Here is a 20,510-nt window from a genome sequence, read left to right on the forward strand (position 1 = left end):
TATTGTATTTATATCTCCTCGCTCTTTTTTTGTGTGTTCGGATTTCCGGGGGGAAAATTTGCCGGCGCTTTCGTGTCACAGTGTTGATGGGACGCATGAACGGCATCATCTTTCGTTTTCCAAGCAGCAGCAACAACAACAAGTAGTAGCAGATCGTATATCTTCTGGTGATTGCTTGCGTGCGTAAGCACTGTAAGCAACGCTCGCGCACTGGTTAGCTCTCCCATTATTCCCCAAAATACCTGAAAATTGTTTTTTTTTTTCTTATTTCCGGACAGAGAGAAAGAAAGAAAAAAAAATCAAGCCAAAGGCTGAAAGGCAGGCAGTGTGTGTGTGTGTGTACAGTATATTATACCTAGAAGAAAAAAAGAAAAAAAGTTCCCACCGACAGCCCTCCTTTCGGACTGATGTTTCACAGCGGGATAGCTACCGACACAATCAGCCCCGGTTGGCCATCGTCCGCTCTTGTGCTGCTCCTGCTGACCAGTTGGTTGGAGGGTCAGAGGGCCTTTCAGACCACTGGCCCAGCATCAGGAGCTTCTGCTGAATTGCGGACGTTATCGATCACGTAGTTGATTTACAACGTGGAAAGAAAAAAGAAAACCTGTATTTCCGTAGTCTTTGTCGTATTTGTTTCACAACAAACTTTTTGAGACCTCAAGCCAAATAGAAATAGAGCTAGAAAATGAAGAGAAAAAATAAGAGAGAGAGAGAGAGAGAGACTGAGAGGGGTGGGGGAGATGTTTCTCCTTTTTCCACTTCCCCCCTAACTCGGTCACACACACACACACACACACAGGTAACACAGACAGCGTCTCTGCTATGCCGCCGCCGCCCACTAGGGTCAAGGACTTGGACTATATCATAACGCTATAGGCCCTTTATTTCCCCTCTGTTTGGACGACATGTGCAACGTCATCCCCCTCAACAATTTGGAAAAAAAAAAAAACATTATTTTTAATTTTTTTTTTTTTTTACCTTCTATTAAGTTTGTTTTGGTTTGTTTTCTTCTTCCCTATTTTCGGCAGGATATGGGGGGTTGATCTTTCTTTATTCTAGTCCAACATCCGGAGGTTGTTGTTTAAGTTATTCGAGAGTAAATATTTTGGTGAGAGATGGATGTCGTTTGTGAGTCGGTCGAACGTTTTCGATTGGGCGTTTCATGGCTGCGGTACACATGTTTCTAGTAGTAGGGCATACGCAAACGTTGCCACCACGCCCAACATATACCAGTTGATGGATTAGTCGTTGTTCTTTTTGATTGATTTCAAATGGGGCGAAAGAAAAGAAAACAAAAAATAGTTCACGGGGCTTCCGGAACATCTGAAACCGCAAGGCATCAAATACTGGCGTCTTTTTGCATCGTACAATTCAATTGCTGCTGCTGCTGCTGCTGCAATCCGGGAAAAGGTTTTTATTTGATTTCTTTTCTTTCCCCTCTCTTGAGATTACAGGTGATGGATGGAATCGTCTGATAAAAAAAAATTTATTTTATTTTATTTTATTTTTTTCTTCGGTCATTGATTGATTCCGCGTTGATCGATCCGTCCGTATTGTCCAAACCAGGGGGCAGAAATTCCTTGGCTGAAGATGAACGACGCTCGTTATTATAAATAATTCTTTTACCTTTGATATCGGCGCTCATCTCGGATGTTCGGAATGGAAATGGGAGGTGGGAGAACACGCCGGCCCCGTCGGGTGTCGGGCGAGGGCGTGGGAAAATGAAACGGGAAGAAGCCCGGACTGTGTATAGATAGACAGCCTCTCTTTTGCTATCTGCTTGGCATTTTTTATTTAAAGGGAAAGAGATGAAAGGCGCTCCCATGTTTTTCTTTTTTTTTCTTTTTTTTTTTTTCTCGTTTTGATTTGCATAATGATCTCGTGTGAGCCTCTTTTCTCCATTCTAACGGGCGATGTTATTTGACTGTTATGCAGAGACGTCAGAGAGGCAATGCACGATGCTCCGATCGGCCATTTGAACCTGATGGACTGGCGTCTTCAGCTGATGACCGGCACCTTCACGCTGGATCATCTCCGCGATTTGCGGCTACGCATCACATCTCATATTGACTCTGGCAACAGGTACGTCACGTCAATTTTTATTTTGTTTTTTTCCTGTTTCTTTCCCGATTTATTTTTCAACAACAAGAGTATGTCGGACATTGATGAAACTGTGTGGGTTTTATTTTTATTCTTCCGAGTTGAGGTCCTTATGGGCGTGCGCGTTCAGACGTTAGGCCAGCCAGTTAAGGGACCGCTACCCTGTCAATTATCTTGGCAGTTTCTTTCAAAGCTGTGTGTACACTTTTTTTCTTTCTTAGTATATGTTATTTTTATTTATTTTTTTTTTTTTTGAAAAGAGCCAAGCTTCAAAAATGATTGCCATCTGTGGGTTTTGTTTTTTTGCTGGTACCCACATTCTATATAGACGTATACAAAAATATGATTCGGTTTCATCTTTGTGTGCATTAAGTGATGCAAGAAGGATCCGGTTTTCGTGCGTGGCCATCACTTGTTGCAATGGCCATCAAACGTTGGCCATTTGTCGAACGTCTTTTCAAAAATTCCCCCGATTTTTTCGTGTGTCTGTGTGTGGGTCGCTGGGCTTTCTATTCCCTCATCCGAGGTGAGAGAGAAGAAACCGGTCTCCTTTCCAACTCCTCCTAGTGTTTTTGGTGAAACGAACTTACGAAACTGGCATTTCAGGGTTTAGAAAAAAGAAAAAGAAAAACTCTAAAAGGTCATCATCCTGGAGCTTAAACAAAAAAAAAAAATAATAAAAATTTTAAAATGGTAACCGTGTCGAAAAGGTGACACCTTTCCATTTACGATCGGCTCGTATTGGAGCACATCAGACTGGAAGTCATTGGATTATCAAACCCTTTTTGCGGTTGACCCTTTTCAAGAAATTTTCAACAGCTAAATTCAATTTTTTTTTTTTTATTACTTTTTTTTTTTATTTGTTCATTTCGTTATTTACATCTTTTTTTTTTTTTTTAAAAAACCAAACCTCGTTCCTGCAATGTGTAGCATTGGCGAAATAAAGAAATTTATGGGGTGTCTCTTGGTGGCACTGGCTGTTCAAGTACACTTGCAGGAAAAGGAATACATCGAATTAAAGTAAAACAACAAAAAAGAATGCCAAAGTTAAGTGTAAAAACAAAAAATACAAAATAGAAAGGGATTAAAAATAGAAACAACAAAAAACTACACACATTTTGGACACAACTCAGTGGCACTATCACAGTGAATCTTGCTGGCTCATGTAAATAAAACCCCCAAAAAAAAATCTTTCACGAAATTGAACAACAAAGATGAGAGCTCCCCCCCTTACCACATTCACATACAAACACACAGAGAAAAAAAAAAAAATAATGTGGGTTCGTCTCTTAAAACGGATAAATCATCGTTCCTTGGGGGCTTCCGTATCGGGCGTTTAGAATGGGCGCTGTTTCCAGGCCGGCGGACGAATTAATTTTGCCGGCATCGTTACCGGCCGTGAAGCGATGAACCAATCGTCGATGAGACCGTTGAAGAGGAAACCTTCAAATTTTTGCCGAGCATGTGGATGAGGAAATAGTCGCCGAACGGGACACGTCCGGATGACCGTTTCGGCCGAATCGATCGACGGCGAAGAGACGCGCCGCATAACAAAAAGAGGCGGGCAATGGGCGAAACGACGATGACCAAGCGATAGGCGAGCGCGAGGGCGGACAGAACGGAGAGCAGAATGAGCCAGAACCACAGGAAAATGTAGATTTTCTCGTTGAAAATGTTTCAGGCCAGGACGCAAAGGGCGTCGTGAGTCTGGATGGAGCCGGACGGCCGTAACGATGGAACGTGCACTTGGTCATGCGCGGAAGAGCTTCGATGAGCACGTCGTCGCGATCCTCTTGGTCCATGTTCGAGTATTGGATGACGCGAGTGCCGTAGTCGAGAATGCGCCGTTGAGGAACTTGTCGATGAAGAAGATGTTGCCGACGACGTTGACGAAGTTGAGCACCTCGCAGGCTGATGGGCGAGAGCCAAACGGCCGCGCGTGTGCAGCGTCTCCTGCAGATAGTCAGACAGGGCCGAAGAGCGCATCTTGCGGTCTTCGGCCACCAACCAGCAACAGGCCGCGACTTCCGTCCGTCATGTTTCGCACTTGGCCGTCTTCGCACTGCTTCCAGATCCAGTGCGGCAGATAGAACAAGATGCCCTGCAAGAACAGGACGAACGGCACCCATTGGTAGTAGCTGTGGATGCGGCGCTCGCCCTGGCCCTCGTAGGCCGGTCCGACACCCTGAAAGGCCTGCGGATATTCCACCACTTTACCGCCGGCCAGTTTCGACAGGCGGGCGGGGTGAACGTGTGCTGAATCCAGCAGTAAGTGTTGATGACCTCGGGTCGAGAAATGGCGTCGTCCGTGATGCAGTCGATCGGACTGCCGATCAGGTCAAAGGCCGTGATGATGACGCAGGCGGCGAAGAAGAAGGCGCTGGTGAAACGGTAGTGAAGACGGAAGATGGCGTTATCGATGTCGGCCTTGTCGTGCAGGTATCGCACACGCGCAAATCCGGCAAAGCTGCCCAATAATCCGATTAGCGTCATGGTCGTCCTGTTGCACTCGATCCCAGTCCTGCAATCGAAAACAAGCGATTCATCGTGAACAACATGGAACACACAATCATTCACTGGTTAACGATGTCGACACGGATGGGGCATGTGCAACAAGCGAGACATCAGCAATCTCTTTTTCTCTTTTGTTATTGTTGTTGAAGGCATCATCTGCAAGTGCACACAGACACACTGGAGGCCAAGAATGCGGCATAGCCGGTTTGCCTTTTGTGTAACGTGGCTGCAGGCTAAGCTGCATACCTGTCCGGGCATGTCTTGTGAGCTTTGTGTTCAACTTTGTTTTTTTTTTTTTGTTTTTTTTTGCTTAAGTTTAAGTTTTGTAGCGTGAGCCGATCGGAACACTTTTAAATGCGTCAGCGTGTGACATGATCGTGGCCTATTCGGCTATCGAAAGACAGTGAAAATCGGTCGTCGTGTTGAACGACAGAAAGAAGGAAAGAGTCGGGACGTGATCGGCATCCGCAGTTGCACGAGGTCTTTTTGGAATGTTTTGTCCCTCTGCCATGTTTGGCTTTTTTTTATTATTATTTCGTTTTTTTTTTTTCCTATCGCCCTCCTTCGATTTCTCCCCTAAAATATCTCAAATGCTTTCCCAATAGCCTTAGGATATTTTTGTAACGCACAACTACTTCAGTAGTCGCAGATCAATTGCAGCTTGTTATCGAAAAACGTTACAACGACGTTGATTCTACAACTAAATTTTCGTTTCTTTTTTATCTTTCCGAGAAGAAAAAAACAAAAATTAAACAAGAAAAACAAAAAAGTTTGGTTATTTTCGCCCTTTTTCAACAAGCAAAAGAAAAAAAAGATAAAAAGATTGGAAGAATGAATGACTTGATCATTGGGTTACGCGCCCATAGAGAACACGTTGGGAGTTATTGCCCGTTGGTAATAACGACTTGGAGGAAGAGATCACCTGCCGTGAAAAGATACGACTAACAAAAGACACCAGGTGTGGTCTTTACGAGCAAAAAAGAAAAAAGAAATATGCCTCACACGCTGGCCAATTTGTTTGTGTACTTTGTTTCTGTTTTGACTTTAGCTAGTTTTCTTTGTGCGTTTTTACCTAAGAAAATGTCAGATGATCCGAGGAAACTAACGAAGAGTTTCTTTTGCCAGTCGAGTTGTACCACAACAGACACTGGTTGATAAGACACTGCGAGTCGACAGCAGAGAAAAGCACAACTGAAATTCACTCGAGAACAACGCACACAACACAAACACCTGTGGTCGGTTTGGAGCTCTCGACTCGCAGGAGAGCCAGTCCCGTCAGCTAGGGCCTTGTTATATAGCCGACCCCCCTGGACACACCAACCAGCGAGACCAAAACAGGTTTCCTCGCTTAGAAATCTCTTTCTGTCTCTTTCCACTTGCAACACACACACACACACGCACAAAGAACATGGAGCTATAGTTACTACATTCTGACATACACACACACACACACACACACACACAAATTGCATGTTTATTAGTATATGTGTGTGTGCTTGCTTACCGTTGTTTGATGAGTGTCTTTTTACTGGTCCATTGAATGGTGGCGTGTGTGTCTTTTTGTTTTGTTTCTTTTGAAGCTATGAAGTATCTTACAAGCGAAACATGCGTATCATTCGCCGACGTTCATTTGTTTCCTTCAACATGCACAAAAGATGGCCCAATAGAGAAACGCACAATTGGTACTAGACGATATATTTCTAAATATTTTCGGTCTGTGGTTAGAGGGGGTTTTGTGAAGTTGCCGCTGCCCCCTTGTGAGGTCATGTGATGGATTATCCCTTAGTGCCAGTTACTTTATTTCATTTCTTTTCCCCCTTCGTGTTTTCATTTTTTGTTTTTTTTTTCTAGTGCTCTTTTTTTTCTTTTCTTTTCTTTTTGGAATGAAATTTTAGAACAGTTCAGCAAAAGTAAAATGGAAAAGATGGAACAAAAAAAAAAGGGGGAGAGAGAATGGGCGTATGGGAGGAGGGGGTGATGCAGAGAAAATCGAGTTGTCTATCTCATTTCGTATGGCGCTGCTGGTCGACCAAGGCCAAGAAGAGTCAGACTCATTATTCATCCGCGGCATCTTCAATGGCCTCTTTTTATTGGCTTTTGAAATCTCAATTCTTGTGTCAGAGGCATTTTACCCCCCTCCCTTCTTCTCCTTCCAATTGTTGCGTCCCAATGTAATAATAATAAAAATAAAAAAAACGACTCCCAATAACGAGGCCTTTTACTTCTGGTCAAGGTGGGCCCACCGAAATCTCTTTAATAGAATGCCCGATCGGCTACCGTATTACCACGTATTACTAAAACAAAAATGAGCTAAACAGTAGTCGAAAGCATTTGATTTAAGAACTCTTAAAACATTTAACAATTGAGATGGGAATGATCGAGGTGATGGGCCAAATCGTCCAACAAATCACGATACGCCACATCTTGCAAATTCTTGCCCAGCAGGAAGACCAAATAACAATCGGGATAGGCAAGCCGTCGACTCAGGATGGCCATCGATTGCGGATCGCTAGTGGTCGAACCGATTCGTTTGAAAACAAGATGGCGGACGGCGGGCGACGTCATGACAAGCAAGCGGTAGAGCAGGGCGAAAAGGGGAAACGACGGCCAGGAAGACCAGCCAGAACCAAGCGAAAATGTAAATCTTCTCGTTGAGCACGTTGACGGGTAGGATGCAGAGAGCGTCGTGTCGCTGCACGCTTCCGACGATCCGTAAGTGTCAACGTGCATTTGGTGACGCGCGGGAAAATTTCAATCATGTGATCGCGTCGTTCCTCTTGGTCGAGGCTTTGCCGTTGAAGAATCTGCCATCCGTAATCGAAGAAGTAGCCACCGAGGAACAGGTCGATCAAGTAGATGTTGCCGATAGCGTTGACCAAATTAAAGAGCTCGCAAGTGACGTAGGCCACGCCCAAGTAGCCGTGCGTCCCCATCGTTTCGTTGAGGTAACTTGACAGCAGAGGTCGCCAAAGCGTTGCATCTCGACCTTTCAAATCGAACCCGCGCCTGCCTTCCGTCAACTGGCCGACGATGCCGTTCTCTCGTGCTGCTTCCAGATCCAGTGCGGTAGGTAAAAAAGCAGGCCCTGGAAGAACAAGACGAACGGCACCCATTGGTAGTAGCTGTGGTAGCGCTTCTCACTCGATGGCGGCCCGACGCACGGATGAATTTGATGGCTCTCAAATGGGACGGTGAACGTGTGCTGGATCCAGCAGTAAGTGTTGAGACCGCGCCTCTGTGGAAACACGTCGCCAATGCAATCGATGGGTTTGCCGAACAAGTCGATGGCCGTGACCAGGACGCTGGCAGCGAGGAAGAAGACGCACGTGAATCGATAATGCAGTCGGAAAATGGCGTTGTCAACCACCGGTTTGTCTTGCAACAATGTCACTTTGAGCAAGGTGGCAAAAACACTCAAAAAGGCGGGCGACTGACATGTCACTGAAAGTAATCAAGTTCGAAGAAGGAAAAGAAAAGAAAAGAAAAAAGGGAAAATCAGAAAAGAAACAAACAAAACCTTTTCTTTTCATTAAAAAAAGAAAAATGTCTGAAACGGTTTGGTTTCAACGTCAGAACCGCGTGATTGACAAGCGGGAAGAAGTCTCTCATTCGGTTTTTATCTCTTCGTTTTTATACCTGTTAAATGTTGAGCGTTTGGCCGGTTGGTTGCAAGTTGACACTGGCAGCACTCGAAGCCAGGAAATGATCTCGATCGTTTTTGTTGGGGGAAGAAATGAGACTAAAAGCGACAAGCTCACACATTCCAGACATGTGGAAAACAGAAACATTTTTTTTTTTTTCTCTCTCTCTTCTCTTTTGATTACCTTTCCTCCCCAAAAAAGGTAGAGAACCCCAGGGCTGAGACAAGAAGGGCAGGGAGGGTAAAGAAAAAAGATCAATCTGACAAAAAACAAAAAAAAACAGAAAACAGAAAGAATCCCACTTTTCGTTAAAAGCAAACCGAAATCCAAGTGTATTTTTGAATGCCAGAAAAAGAACAGAAAATTCGAACAATACCCGCGATTTCGATAACAAAAAGAAAAACAGAAGAAAATCAAAATAGTATAAATGACTCAATCAATGCTTTGCGATTTAGTAATGGAGGATTCTTCCATTGGCAAGTAGATTGCCTTCGGTTCCGCCCTGAAAGAAGCGCGCTTTCCAACCGATGACATCAGCTCGGACAATTTGGACGTCTGGCGTGTGAACGGGCCACGTCGTCGTTCCTCCGCCTCACTGGCGTTACTCGTCAGGTGCTTAGCCAGGTCGTCCATCAATCGGTTGAACAGGAAGCCTTCCAGGTTCTTGCCGAGCATGTGAAGGGAAAGTAATCACCGACAGGGACGCGCCAGACGACTGTCTCTGTAGAGGGCCTGTCCATAATACGAACATTTCTTTAAACAAATTTGGAATCGTCCCGTGGAAGTTTGGGCTTTTTATTTTCATTTGCATTTTTTTAGCTATAAAACGAAGTTGTTTGTTTGAATGATTGAGTCAATTGAAATTTACCTTTGATGGCGATGCCAGGCGACGGATGAGAAAGAGGCGTAGCGTCGGTGACATAAACATGGCTAACCTGTAGATCAGGGCTAAACCGGTAATGACTGACAGGATAATGAGCCAGAACCAGAGGGAAGATGTAGATCTTTTCGTTGGCGATGTTGAGCGGAAGGAGACAGAGGGCGTCGATCTTCTGGATCGTTCCCGACGAGCCGTACATGTGGAAATTGCATTTGGTCATGCGCGGGAAGACCTCGACCATGGGATCGGCACGATCCTCCTGGTCCTCGTCGGACAGCTGGACCACTCGCGTGCCGTAGGTTAGGAAAGCGCCGTTGAGGAACCGGTTGATGAAGTAAATGTTTCCCACCACGTTGGCGAAGTTGAGCAGCTCGCACGTGACGTAGGCGGCGATTAGATTGCGATGATATCGCATCGTCTGCCCCAAATAGCTGAAGAGGGCGGCGCAGTGATCGTGACGGGCGCCTTCCTGTCCGATGCTGGTGCCTCGACTGCCGCCGGTCATGTCTCTGACGCGCCGCCTTCGTTCATCTTCCACAGCCAGTGCGGAAGGTAGAAGAGGACGCCTTGCAGGAACAGGACGAAAGGCACCCATTGGTAGTAGTTGTGGTAGCGATGCTCGCTGTCGGATTTCTCCGCACCGACTCCCGGATGAGCGAATTCTATTCCAACGCGTTGGCCTTCTTGGCTGGCCAGCGTAAACGTGCTGTGAAGCCAGCAGTAGGTGTTGAGCGCTTCCGGTCTTGAGAACGGCTCTCCGGTTATGCAGCTGATCGGATTGCCGAAGAAATGAAGGCCGTGGTGAGGACGCAAGCGGCGAAGAAGAGGCGCTGGTGAAACGGTAGTGAAGACGGAACACGGGGTTGTCTATGACGGCCTTGTCGTGCAGGTAACGCACTTTGAAAAAGCGCCGATACCGGCCAACAAGCCCACCACCGACATGTTGGTGGAACTAACTGCGTGTGTCTTTGATTCAACTGAACCTCGACTCTAAGCGACGGAGTTGTATATTTATCTTTGATTGGGTCGGGAAAAGGAAGAAAAAAACCCACGATTCTTTCTTTTTCTCGCTTTGGTTTTCTTCTGCCACCCAATTGACGTCACGTCAGCCTCTTTTTGTGTATTCCGAGCGGAAGACAGCGAGCCAAATTCCTTTTATGGACGTGAAATCGGGTAGTGCAACGGCCGGAAATGTCACAATGTCTTTGGGGTTTTTTTTTTCTTTCTTAACCAACACATTGCTTCATCAGTTAACTAACCTTACTCATTTTCCAGTTCGTTTGTTGTTGTTTTTTTCTCCTTTCTCTCGACTTGTTTTTGTTATTGGCACGTATTTTTAGTTCTTTTACCTTTCATTTTCTTTGTTGTTGGTTGTAGAGCTCCTGCCCACCCCACATTTCTCGAAGGAACAACAACGACAAAAAAATAAAATAAAATAAAATAAAATAATAATAATAATAAAATGAATTCCTGTTTATGAGTTGTGTGCATGGCTAAGCAGCTGCCATGTTTCTTTTGAAAGATATCGGCGCCGAGATCTGGTCGGTGGATTCTTTTTAAACCCTGTCTTGCATTTTGTCACGCTGTTACGCAAGTGTCGGATGACGACCGAGAAGAGATTCGAAACCTGCGATACCATCGCAACAAAATATTTGAAAAAAACAAAAAAAATGAAAATAAATAAATAAAATCTTTTTGAAAAAAAAAAAAAAAAAATGGCGGCAAGTTTTTTTGGGTCGTATGTCACGGAATGCGGAGCTAAACTTTCAACCTCCCCCCTTTTTTTTTGTTTTTGTTTTGTTACTTTGATATATTTTTATTTATTTTTTTATTGTTTAAGAAGAAGAAGAAAGTTGACAACCAGGCATCGGGCTACTGCAAACGGTAGTCTTGAACTCTTGATACGAGACACCGTCTTTACGGCTTCTAGATTTGTTATTAAATTTTCGTCTTTTTTTTTTTTTTTGTCTACCTTAATTTAAATATGTTGTAGCTCTTCACCATTCTCTCAGAGAGAAGGAAAACCAGTTGACATTGCCGTTTTTTTTTTTATTTATTTTTTTCTCCTTTTTTTTCCCCCTCAACATGAAAAATAATTTTAAACCGGTCTTGGCCAACGTGTAAAAGCGGTCGATGACGGCCACCCTATTTGGCCATTGGGTTTCTCTGTGTCTGTATTCTTTATCGTCTAAGATACAAGTTCGACCGGTTTTTTTTTTTATAAGAAGAAGAAGAAGAAGAAGAAGGAAAAAAAAAAAATTTTTTTTTATGTATGTCTGGCGCATTTTAAATTGAAATGGGTATAATACTGAATTTAAAGGCACGGTCATAGCAACACGACCAACACCATTTTTACGGCTCCAGGGCCCCCATGCTGCGCTTGTTAAATTGTAAAATCCGAAGAAAAAATAAAAATAAAAATAAAGGCCAGAGTTTGTCTCCAATGCCATAAAGTCACATTTGCCCGTCTCATTCTGGCCGTGTCTACGTTCGTTCGACATATTTTTTTTCCATGCCAATGCCAGTTACATTTCGACCGAAGCTTTGTTAGAAGACGAGAGGAAAGAATAAAAAGGGCTTCATTTAACACGTTTTTTTTTTTTTTTTGTGTGTGTGTCTCTGTGTGTGTGTGTGTGTAAATTCTGTTTAGGAAACTCGGACTCGACTTGGTGCCGCGGATCGACGAACGCATCGTCGGACCCGATAACCCTTGGAGTGTATCAACTCTACAACGTGGTACGTTTGAGTTTCTTATACGTTTCGTTAACATTGAATAGTAACGTCAATTAATGCTCGCCCTTTCTTGAAAATATATATTCCACTTGTAGCATGTGACCAGTGCCGAAAAGAACCGCAGTGCTACGGTAGGCAAAGTTTACAATGACATTTAAAAAAAAATGCTGTTGATTTTTTTCGTTTTAACACTGGACTTGATGTAGTGGTGAATTCCACTCTGCCGGCCAGAGGTGGCAAGAATGCGGAATCGCGTCCGGCAACTCATCACTTGTACCTGTCGATGCGTCACTTTGGCTGCTCGCTCGGCGAAGATGCCGAAGTGTATTTCGTCCTGTACGACATGCAACATTCGCGCTACGTGAGGTGAACTCCTAAGACCCGTTTGTTTTCATTGATGTCGTCTATTTGTGTTTGGGTGTTAAGCGTTTGGCGTTGGGTCGTCTAGTTGACAATTGACATTCATTTTCTTTGGTCTGGCTCGCAGCGAAAAGTTTCTAGTCAAGGTTCTTAAAGAGGGATTCTCCAGCTACATCGGCAAAGCCAACAACAGCGCCACGCTCTTTACGGTACGGCCGCACCTGCGCTTCTTTTTCGTCCATCATCCCAATTTGCATTCGATATCGATAGCTTTAAAAGCTTTTGCGTTTCTTCTGCTTCTCCTTCCTCTGTCTGACGTTTCGTTCTTTGTCTATGACGTGCCGTTAATTTCAGGAACTGGGCAGCGCCGATTTGAAAAAGGATTTATATCTGGTGGTCCAAGTCGTCCGACTCGGCCGGCTGCTTTACACCGAGTCGTCGAAAAAACCGCTCAATCAGACGTACCGACGTCCTCACGCCGTCGCCGTCTTGCCTCTGGCCGAGTTGCTGGCCGACGCCAACGGCCTCGGCGCCGAAGACGAAGAAGAGCGTGAATATCCCCTGAAATTGTATCAAAGCGACGAGAAGGATTACGGTCTGTGGCAACACGAATTGGTAGCCAAGAAATCCACCAGTAAATTCAGCCTCCTTTCCGGACAAATTTCTCAAGGTGATTGGCTCGTTTTTTTTTGTTTTCTGTTTTCGCGATTTTTCTAATCATTTCCGCCTCACTACGTAGGTGTGGTGGTTTCCCTGCGACTGTTGCGTGGCGAATTGGCCGCCTTGCGTCACGAGTACATCCACCTGTTGAAAAACATAGCTTTGACTCAGAAGCTGGGCTTTCCCGACGTCATCATGCCCGGTGACGTCAGGTGCGGTTAATTAGACTCTTCGGCGTCCATGCGCAATTTGTTTTGCCGTGCGCACTGTTCGCCTTGCTTGTTTTGTTTGCGTCTGGTGTGCTGCGGGCCGTGTTGTTTATCATCTAATTTTTCTTGACGTCTTGCCTGTCGACAGGAACGATTTGTACTTTGTAATCGAACGAGGCGAGTTCGAACGTGGAGGAAAGTCGTCGAGTAAAAACGTCGAGGTCACCGTTCAAGTTTTAGACGAGTTTGGCAGGCCCATCCAGGTACAAATTCTTATTCGTTTGTCGCACATTTTGTTTGTTTTTGAATTCGCTATGCACTGACAAGTATTTAACATGCAATGGCACGAACTTTAAAAAAAAAAAAAAATAACATTTCCTATTCAATGACGTTGATGTGGCGCAAGCGCACGACGTTCCCCCTTTTCTCTCCCACGATCAGCGTCAGGGGAAATAAAAGGGGGGGTGAAACCGGCTTTTCCGATGCTAATCAACAATGTATTTGATTTTATTTTCTTTTTTATTGTAAATTGTTTGGTTATATTTTTTGTCTTCCTTTGTGTCGTGGTGCAAAATGCATGAATAATCCATGCGTGCATACGTATATTAACCGGTCCAGACCGGCGTCGTTGTCTCCCGATGCAAAACGTGGCCTTGATTATCGCCGTGCCATCTTTTTTCTTGTTAGACTTGCTACATTCATCACACCTGTTAGCCATATCGAGACAATGGATAACTTGATCGAACTCTAAGAAACGCACTTGATCAAGTGGAATCGATATTTTCCTTCGCCGTCTGAATATTGTTTTCTCTTTGGCGTAGAACTGCTTGTACGGAGCGTCGAACGTGGACGGAGTAACCCAGCACCATTCGGTCGTCCTCTACCACATGAACGGCCCTGTGTGGTACGAAATGATTAAAGTCTTGTTGTCCATCGAAAAGTATTACGGCGCCCATTTGCGGCTCGAGTATCGGCACTGCAGCAGTAAGTGGTTGATGTTGGCACGTCCATTTCCGATCGATTTCATTTCGTTTTCCGTTCGTTTGGTTTCGTTTAGCCAAAGATAAGACGGAGAAGAGACTGATCGGTTTCTCGTTCATCCCGTTGATGGACCGCGATGGAACCGTCCTACCGGATGGGCAACACCAACTGTTGGTTTACAAAGTGGAAGACTCTGCCCCGCTTGAAAGATCCGTCCGTCTCCTATCTGCAGTTGCCCTACTCGGCGAAGCAGGTGCAGTCGGTCGCCGTTCAGGCCACGTCATCCATCGCCTCATCGTCGCCGTCCTGTGCGTCGTTTCAGCGTAACGGCCGTGAGTCGGTCACGGTGGCTTTCTACCTTTGTTCCACCAAACTCACTCAAAACGGTATCAAATCCATTTGGAACAGTTTCTTTTTTTTTTGGGGGGTGTTTTTGTGCTGGCGTAACGAGATTTATAATGCAAGGACTAATGATTTTTCACGCGTTTTCCTTTTGCAGCCAATTTGCTGTCGTTGCTCAAATGGAAATCTCACCCGGAACGCATTACCGATACGCTCAACCTCGTCATGCGTTTGAGAGGGGAGGAGCTAGTCAAGTTTCTCCAGGACGTGCTGGATTCGCTCTTTGTCATGTTCTCCGACGCCGAGGGAAATGCAACCCCGCATTCGGGCTTGGTCTTTGAAGTTCTGGTAATCTAATCATGAGCTTATTTTCCAATGTTTTGATTTTTTTAAGTACTCATCTTTCATGTTGTACTCGTTAAAGGTGAATATTCTGAGTTTGCTGGACGACAGTAAATTCCAGCATTTCAAGTCGGTGGTGGATGCCTACATTACCGATCATTTTTCGGCCGCTTTGGCCTACAAGTAAAATGACTCTAACATTCTGAATATGAAGCCAATGATTGGCTAAAAATTCCGTTTTTTTAATTTTTTCTTTCAATTTTAAATTGACAAGGGGTTTGCTGAGTTGCGTCCAGCAGTGCACCGACCGCGTTCATTCCAGCAGCGATTGCAAACACGAACCCATTCAGCAGTGCTTCCGCGCTTTTGAGATCCTCTTCAAATTGGTCATCCAGTCGCGCCGGCTCTACGCAAGGGCCATGCTGGAAAATCAGAAAGAGGACGATTTCCGCCAGTTCCTTCAGTCCCTCTTTGCCACTTTCAACAAAGTCGCTTCGCTCTGCAGCGACGGGCTTGTCAATACTCAAGTAGGCTCCATCTCCTCTTCGTCCAGTTTGAATGGTTTTGATTACGTTTGGCCTTTGTTCGCTGAAGGTTGTCTTGCTGCGCAATATTTACACGGTGGTGGAACAGCTGAGCCAAATTCTGAGTCAAGCGGAGGCAGCCAAATTATTGTCGTCGTTGATTGACAGCCTTCCGAAAGAGCCCCATCCGCTGATAGCCACAGCCAGGATGCAGCTCGTTCTCACCACCGTCAGAGGGCCACTGTTCACGGAATCGTCAGCCGCTCGTGCCATTTTACTGGCCACAATCTGCCGCCAGCTGCGGCTCCATTTGTCGCAGCCGTTGGTCACGTCGTTTTGCACGGAGACGCTGGGCCACATGATGAACTTCTATCGAAACATGAGCATGGCCGACGACACGACAGAGGACAATGTTTGGTACCGCGACGTGGAAACAATCGCCTTAGCCACGTTGGCCGTTCTCATCCAAGCCGTGCAATCAGCGCAGAAAACGGATTCCAATGTGGTAGCGGCTCTTAAACGATTCGAATGATGGCTCTCCCTTTCTCACCATGGCTTTTCCTTTTCTTCATTTCGATTGCTAGGGCCCACTGGTCGCTTGCTTGCTCAGCGTGTTGGAACTGCTTGATCAGGGCCATTACGATCGCCTCTGGTCTGAATTATCGGAGCGCAAGCCGCTCAAGGATTTTCTGTTGCAACTTTTCGCTGTGCTGCGGACGCTGGCCCGTCAAGGCGAGCACGTCTTCCCGTTCGAATGGTCGACCATGCATTGCGTTGTCAACCGGGTCATGCTTTCAGCCTTGGATCAGATGACGCAACCGCTGGTGGCCTATTTTCTCGATTGCGGATGGTTTGACAGTCAGGTAACACAGGACGGTTGAAGACGAAATATTAAAGAGAAATTTTGCATTGAATGCGCTAACGAGAGGCATTTGTTTCACGCAGCTGTGGAGCAATTATTTTGACCTGGCCGTCTCGTTTTTGACGCAGCCCAGCTTGCAGCTGGAAAAGCGTACAGCCGGCCAACGATTGAAAATGGTCCGAGCTCAGGGCGGTGATATGCGAGTTCAAATGGGATTCCAAATCCTTGTAAGAAAACGTCCCCATTTTGTTGGTTCAAAGTGTCCCAACTCACTTGTTGTTTGATTTCGCTTTTCGCTTCGCTTCGTGCAGACCATGTGGAATGCTATCGGTGATTACAAGATTCACTTTATACCGTCGATGGTTGGCCCGTTTCTGCAAGTTACCCTGGTACCAGAACCGACTTTACGCCGGGCTACTCTGCCCATTTTCTTCGACATGCTCGACTGCGAGCATCGACACCGCGGCAATTTCAAACAGGTGACTTCACAATGATGAAAACCATCTCATTTTTTTCATCCCCCTTTGTTTTTGTGTGTGTATTTTTGTTGAACAGGTCGAATCAGAACTGATTGATAAATTGGACGTCCTGGTGGGAGAGAATAAGGGCGACGACAATTACAAGGAACTTTTCAATACCATGTAAGTATTTCTTCTTCATATTTGTTTATTTTTTTCTCTGTGGGTTGGTCGACCTCCAATCAGCCCGTTTAGTGCGATTGAATTTTCCATTCTTATTCATGAATGCTTCTTAACAAATCATCTTTTCTTTAACGCTTCTTAACAAATGAAAGGGAAATGTTGAGCTCGATGTAGGTATGGGCACAAATCCAAACGGTTTGTGTGCACAACCGATCGGCACTGAGGTTCACGGATAATAACTTTTGATTGACTTGATGACAGACTGCTGGAAAAGGTCAAATCGTGCGACGTGACGTGGCAGAAACACGGCAAGGCATTTATCGGTTCCATTACGCGGCTATTGGAACGATTGCTGGACTATCGCAACGTCATGGAAGGAGAAGAGAATCGGGACAAACGAATGAGCTGCACCTTTAATCTATTGGCAAGATGATTGCGATAGCAAATGTTCAACGATTGTCTTGTTCTCGCTAACTGTTGGCATTTCTTTTAGAATTTCTACAAAGACGAGGTTGATCGCCGTGACATGTATCTGCGGTACATCTACAAGTTGCACGACCTCCACTTGTCTGCCGACAATTACACCGAAGCGGCCCTTACACTCCAGTTGCACGCCAGCCAAATGGGCTGGTCCAGTCAGATGATGCCCGCCGACGGTCATCACTCATCGCAAATGGAATGGCAACGCAAAGAGTATATAACTTTGATTCTTCTTTTGAATTGAAGCCACCCCCTCCCCCTAAAAATTAAAAAGACATTGATTTATGAAATTTTGTTTTTCGACGTTCGTCTAGGCAACTGTACATGAAAAGCATCGCGTATTTCGACCGCGGCAAATGTTGGGAAAAAGGGATCCCACTGTGCAAAGAGCTGGCAGATTTCTACGAAACGCGGCTGTACGACTATGGGAAGCTATCACACATCCTGCGGATGCAGGCAGGTTTTTACGACCACATCCTGACGCAGCTGAGACCCGAACCCGAGTACTTTCGCGTTGGCTTCTACGGCCAAGGGTTTCCGCTCTTCTTGCGAAATCGCCTGTTCGTCTATCGCGGCCTCGAATACGAGCGCATTGGTGCATTCACTCAGAGACTCCAGACCGAGTTCCCCACTGCGCACATATTGACGAAGAACACGCCACCAGGTGACGCCATTCTGACCTCCGAGGGCCAGCACATTCAGATCTGCAACGTGAAACCCGTGGCTGAGGATCACCCCGTCTTTGACGCTGGACTCGTTGGGTTTCACGAGAAGATACGCAGCTATTACCGCGTCAACGACGTCCGTCGTTTTCAGTTGGACCGGCCCGTCCATAAAGGACCCGTCGATCGAGACAACGAGTTCAAGAGCCTTTGGATTGAACGCACTTGGCTCGTCAGCGAGCACCCGTAAGTCGATATTGGATTTCTTCTTCAGTCGACTATCATTTTTGTTTTGGTTTCAATTGTGACTTAGGTTACCGGGAATTTTGCGATGGTTTCAAGTGGTCGATCGCCACGTCGAAGAAATCGCTCCGGTTCAGTACGCGTGCGAGACCGTCATGTCGGTCAATCGCGAACTGCAGCAGTTGGCCTCGTTGCACGCGGCTGAACCCCGCCGCAACATCAACCCGTTCAGCATGCGGCTTCAAGGCGTGATCGACGCCTGCGTCATGGGCGGAATCGCCAAGTACCAAGAGGCTTTTTTCAATTCCGATTTCCTAGTCAGCCATCCGACCCATCTGGAACACGTCCTCCAGTTGCGCCAGTGTATCGTCGAACAGGTGCGCATCCTCGAAGCAGGTCTTACCCTTCACGGCAAACTGGCACCGCCGGAAGTCCAGCCACTCCACAAGAGGCTGGTCGATTGCTTAGCGCAAATGAAACAGCGTTTGAAAGAGTGGGGGTTTCCTTCACCGGATACGGGCGCCCGCTACGCCAACAGTCAAACGCCGGCAGCTTTGGGCCATCATCACCGACGAGCCGATAGCGACGCCGGAATCGAGTACAGCCCCGCAAAGTTAAACAGCAGCAATGCGTTGCTCAATGCGTCATTGTCGATGGCTTCCGACCGAGTTAGAGCGCAGCGATCTTTAATGGCTGGCGGCGGCCCGCCGAGCAATCGATCCTCAAGCTCCAGCAGCAGTTTGTACGGCCATCTAACAGTCGGCGAAGTGGGCAGCGAGGACGAGGAAGATCTGTATTGCAAGCCATCAGAAATCCTGGAGAAATTGCAAGCGGCCAACACGGCCGCGTCTGTGCCACTTCAGCCTGTTCATTCAACGAATTCGACGACGCCGAGGTCAGCCGGCAGCGTCGCCACTGTTAGCCGAGCCAAATCTCCGCGCTGGGCCAATGAGTACATATTCTTCAGTCCAGCTTCGTTGCGAGATTCCGGTTTCGGTACGGATCGCGATTCTTTGGCCTCCAATAACCCCGTCCATTCGTTGACGATAACTAGGACGCCGCTGAGCAGCAAACTTCCTCCGACTAGCCTCACGCAGCAATCTCGCCACACCCATTCATCGCCGAACGTACACGACACTGTCGATTCGACTTTGAGCCGAACTCCGCCCCGTCAGATCGCGCCACCTCTGCCTCCCAGATCGTCGAAATCGTCGTTCGACGAGTCGTTCATGGGCGGCGATTCTGCGTCTCCGCCTCCCATCCATCCGAAGAGAGTGCCAAAAAAGGCCAGCCAGGAATCCCGTCGTCACTTGTCATGTCCCCAGAAGCGGGGAATCCGGTACGATGCGGCATCATCGGCCACCTCCTGCCCCACCTCTGCCTCCTAAATCTGGGTACACGGCGTCTCCGATGTCGCCCACACCAGGAACATTGGGCCTTCCGGTGACGGCTCCCCGCCAGTACCCCCGCACGGTCGTCCAGCGATAAACAACAGCACGTCATTTTCAAATCCGCTGGATCTCGGAAGTGGAAGTGGCAGCCTGGTCGACGAAGTCTGTAGCTTGTTGGCAGCTTCCGGCTGCCGGATGATGTCCAATGGCAGCAATAAAAGCCCTAGTCCTCCCGCATCAACCCCGCCTCCTCTCCCAGTCCTTCCACCCCCTGACGAATCACTCTACTCTGTAGAAACAGCTTAAATGGTAAGCAGGCCGGATGAGGTCGATGCACCGTGCCGTGGTGTTAACAGGACGGAATCTGCCGCAATTCATCCCTCCCCCCGACGTCTATCCAAAGAAGAAATTTCCTGCGTTGTGTAGATCTTGTGTTTACCTTTAGGTTATTAGCATTATTTTCAAAATGACTATACTCATATCATATATTCCTTGACGTTCCGTATCGGACCTTACGTCCTTTTTAGGTTCCAACGTGCGTAGTGCTGTGTCTAATTATTATGCCCTATCGAGTATTATTAAGGAAGAATGTAAGTTCCTGTCCTTGTGTGTTGACATATCACAATATCTGAGTGTAGTCTTCCATTTCTATATTCTCGGCAGTTACTTGAACATCTGCAGAGTCAACGACTGAAGAGTTTCCTCAAATAGCATTCGCGTATTTTTCTTGTATTGTGGCGAATTGGATTTCGACAAATCTGCATGAACGATAGACAACAAAGTCGGATATTTCATGCAGTTCAAAGTTGAGATTCATTTATATCGTGACTTGAGATCCAGTTGCGACTCACGTGTCCTAAACAGCTTATTATCAGAAAGATTTTATGTAGATGTGCATTTAGAAATGTAGCTAAATAATTAAAATAAACAATGACAGCAAATCTT

General features: G+C 46.3%; 2 protein-coding genes and 2 pseudogenes across 2 annotated transcripts; 1 reads left to right on the forward strand and 3 right to left on the reverse strand.

Moving 5' to 3' along the window:
- Positions 1-3,389: 3,389 nt before the first annotated feature.
- On the reverse strand, positions 3,390-5,822 carry LOC123467296 (annotated as a pseudogene).
- Positions 5,823-6,930: 1,108 nt separating this feature from the next.
- Positions 6,931-8,385, reverse strand: LOC123467278 (innexin inx3-like). Its single transcript, XM_045167257.1, has 4 exons — positions 8,373-8,385; positions 7,644-8,055; positions 7,408-7,563; positions 6,931-7,313 (listed from the first exon to the last, which is right to left on the reverse strand). The coding sequence occupies exons 1-4, from the start codon at positions 8,383-8,385 to the stop codon at positions 7,124-7,126; spliced, it is 771 nt and encodes a 256-aa protein (XP_045023192.1). The 3' UTR covers positions 6,931-7,123.
- Positions 8,386-8,557: 172 nt separating this feature from the next.
- LOC123467295 lies at positions 8,558-10,092 on the reverse strand (annotated as a pseudogene).
- A 1,339-nt stretch (positions 10,093-11,431) lies between these two features.
- Positions 11,432-20,510, forward strand: LOC123467279 (dedicator of cytokinesis protein 3-like). The gene is given in 24 exon segments (XM_045167258.1): positions 11,432-11,435; positions 12,075-12,234; positions 12,356-12,437; positions 12,583-12,898; positions 12,968-13,100; positions 13,246-13,360; positions 13,919-14,081; positions 14,155-14,276; positions 14,278-14,464; positions 14,578-14,768; positions 14,845-14,945; positions 15,037-15,289; positions 15,357-15,791; positions 15,871-16,149; positions 16,232-16,375; positions 16,460-16,627; positions 16,704-16,789; positions 17,051-17,213; positions 17,283-17,482; positions 17,584-18,177; positions 18,245-19,469; positions 19,472-19,502; positions 19,505-19,603; positions 19,606-20,510. Coding segments are annotated over 24 exon segments (5,517 nt in total). The 3' UTR covers positions 19,872-20,510.

The sequence above is a fragment of the Daphnia magna genome, unplaced genomic scaffold (genome assembly GCF_020631705.1).
Source record: "Daphnia magna isolate NIES unplaced genomic scaffold, ASM2063170v1.1 Dm_contigs170, whole genome shotgun sequence".
Classification (NCBI taxonomy): domain Eukaryota; kingdom Metazoa; phylum Arthropoda; class Branchiopoda; order Diplostraca; family Daphniidae; genus Daphnia; species Daphnia magna.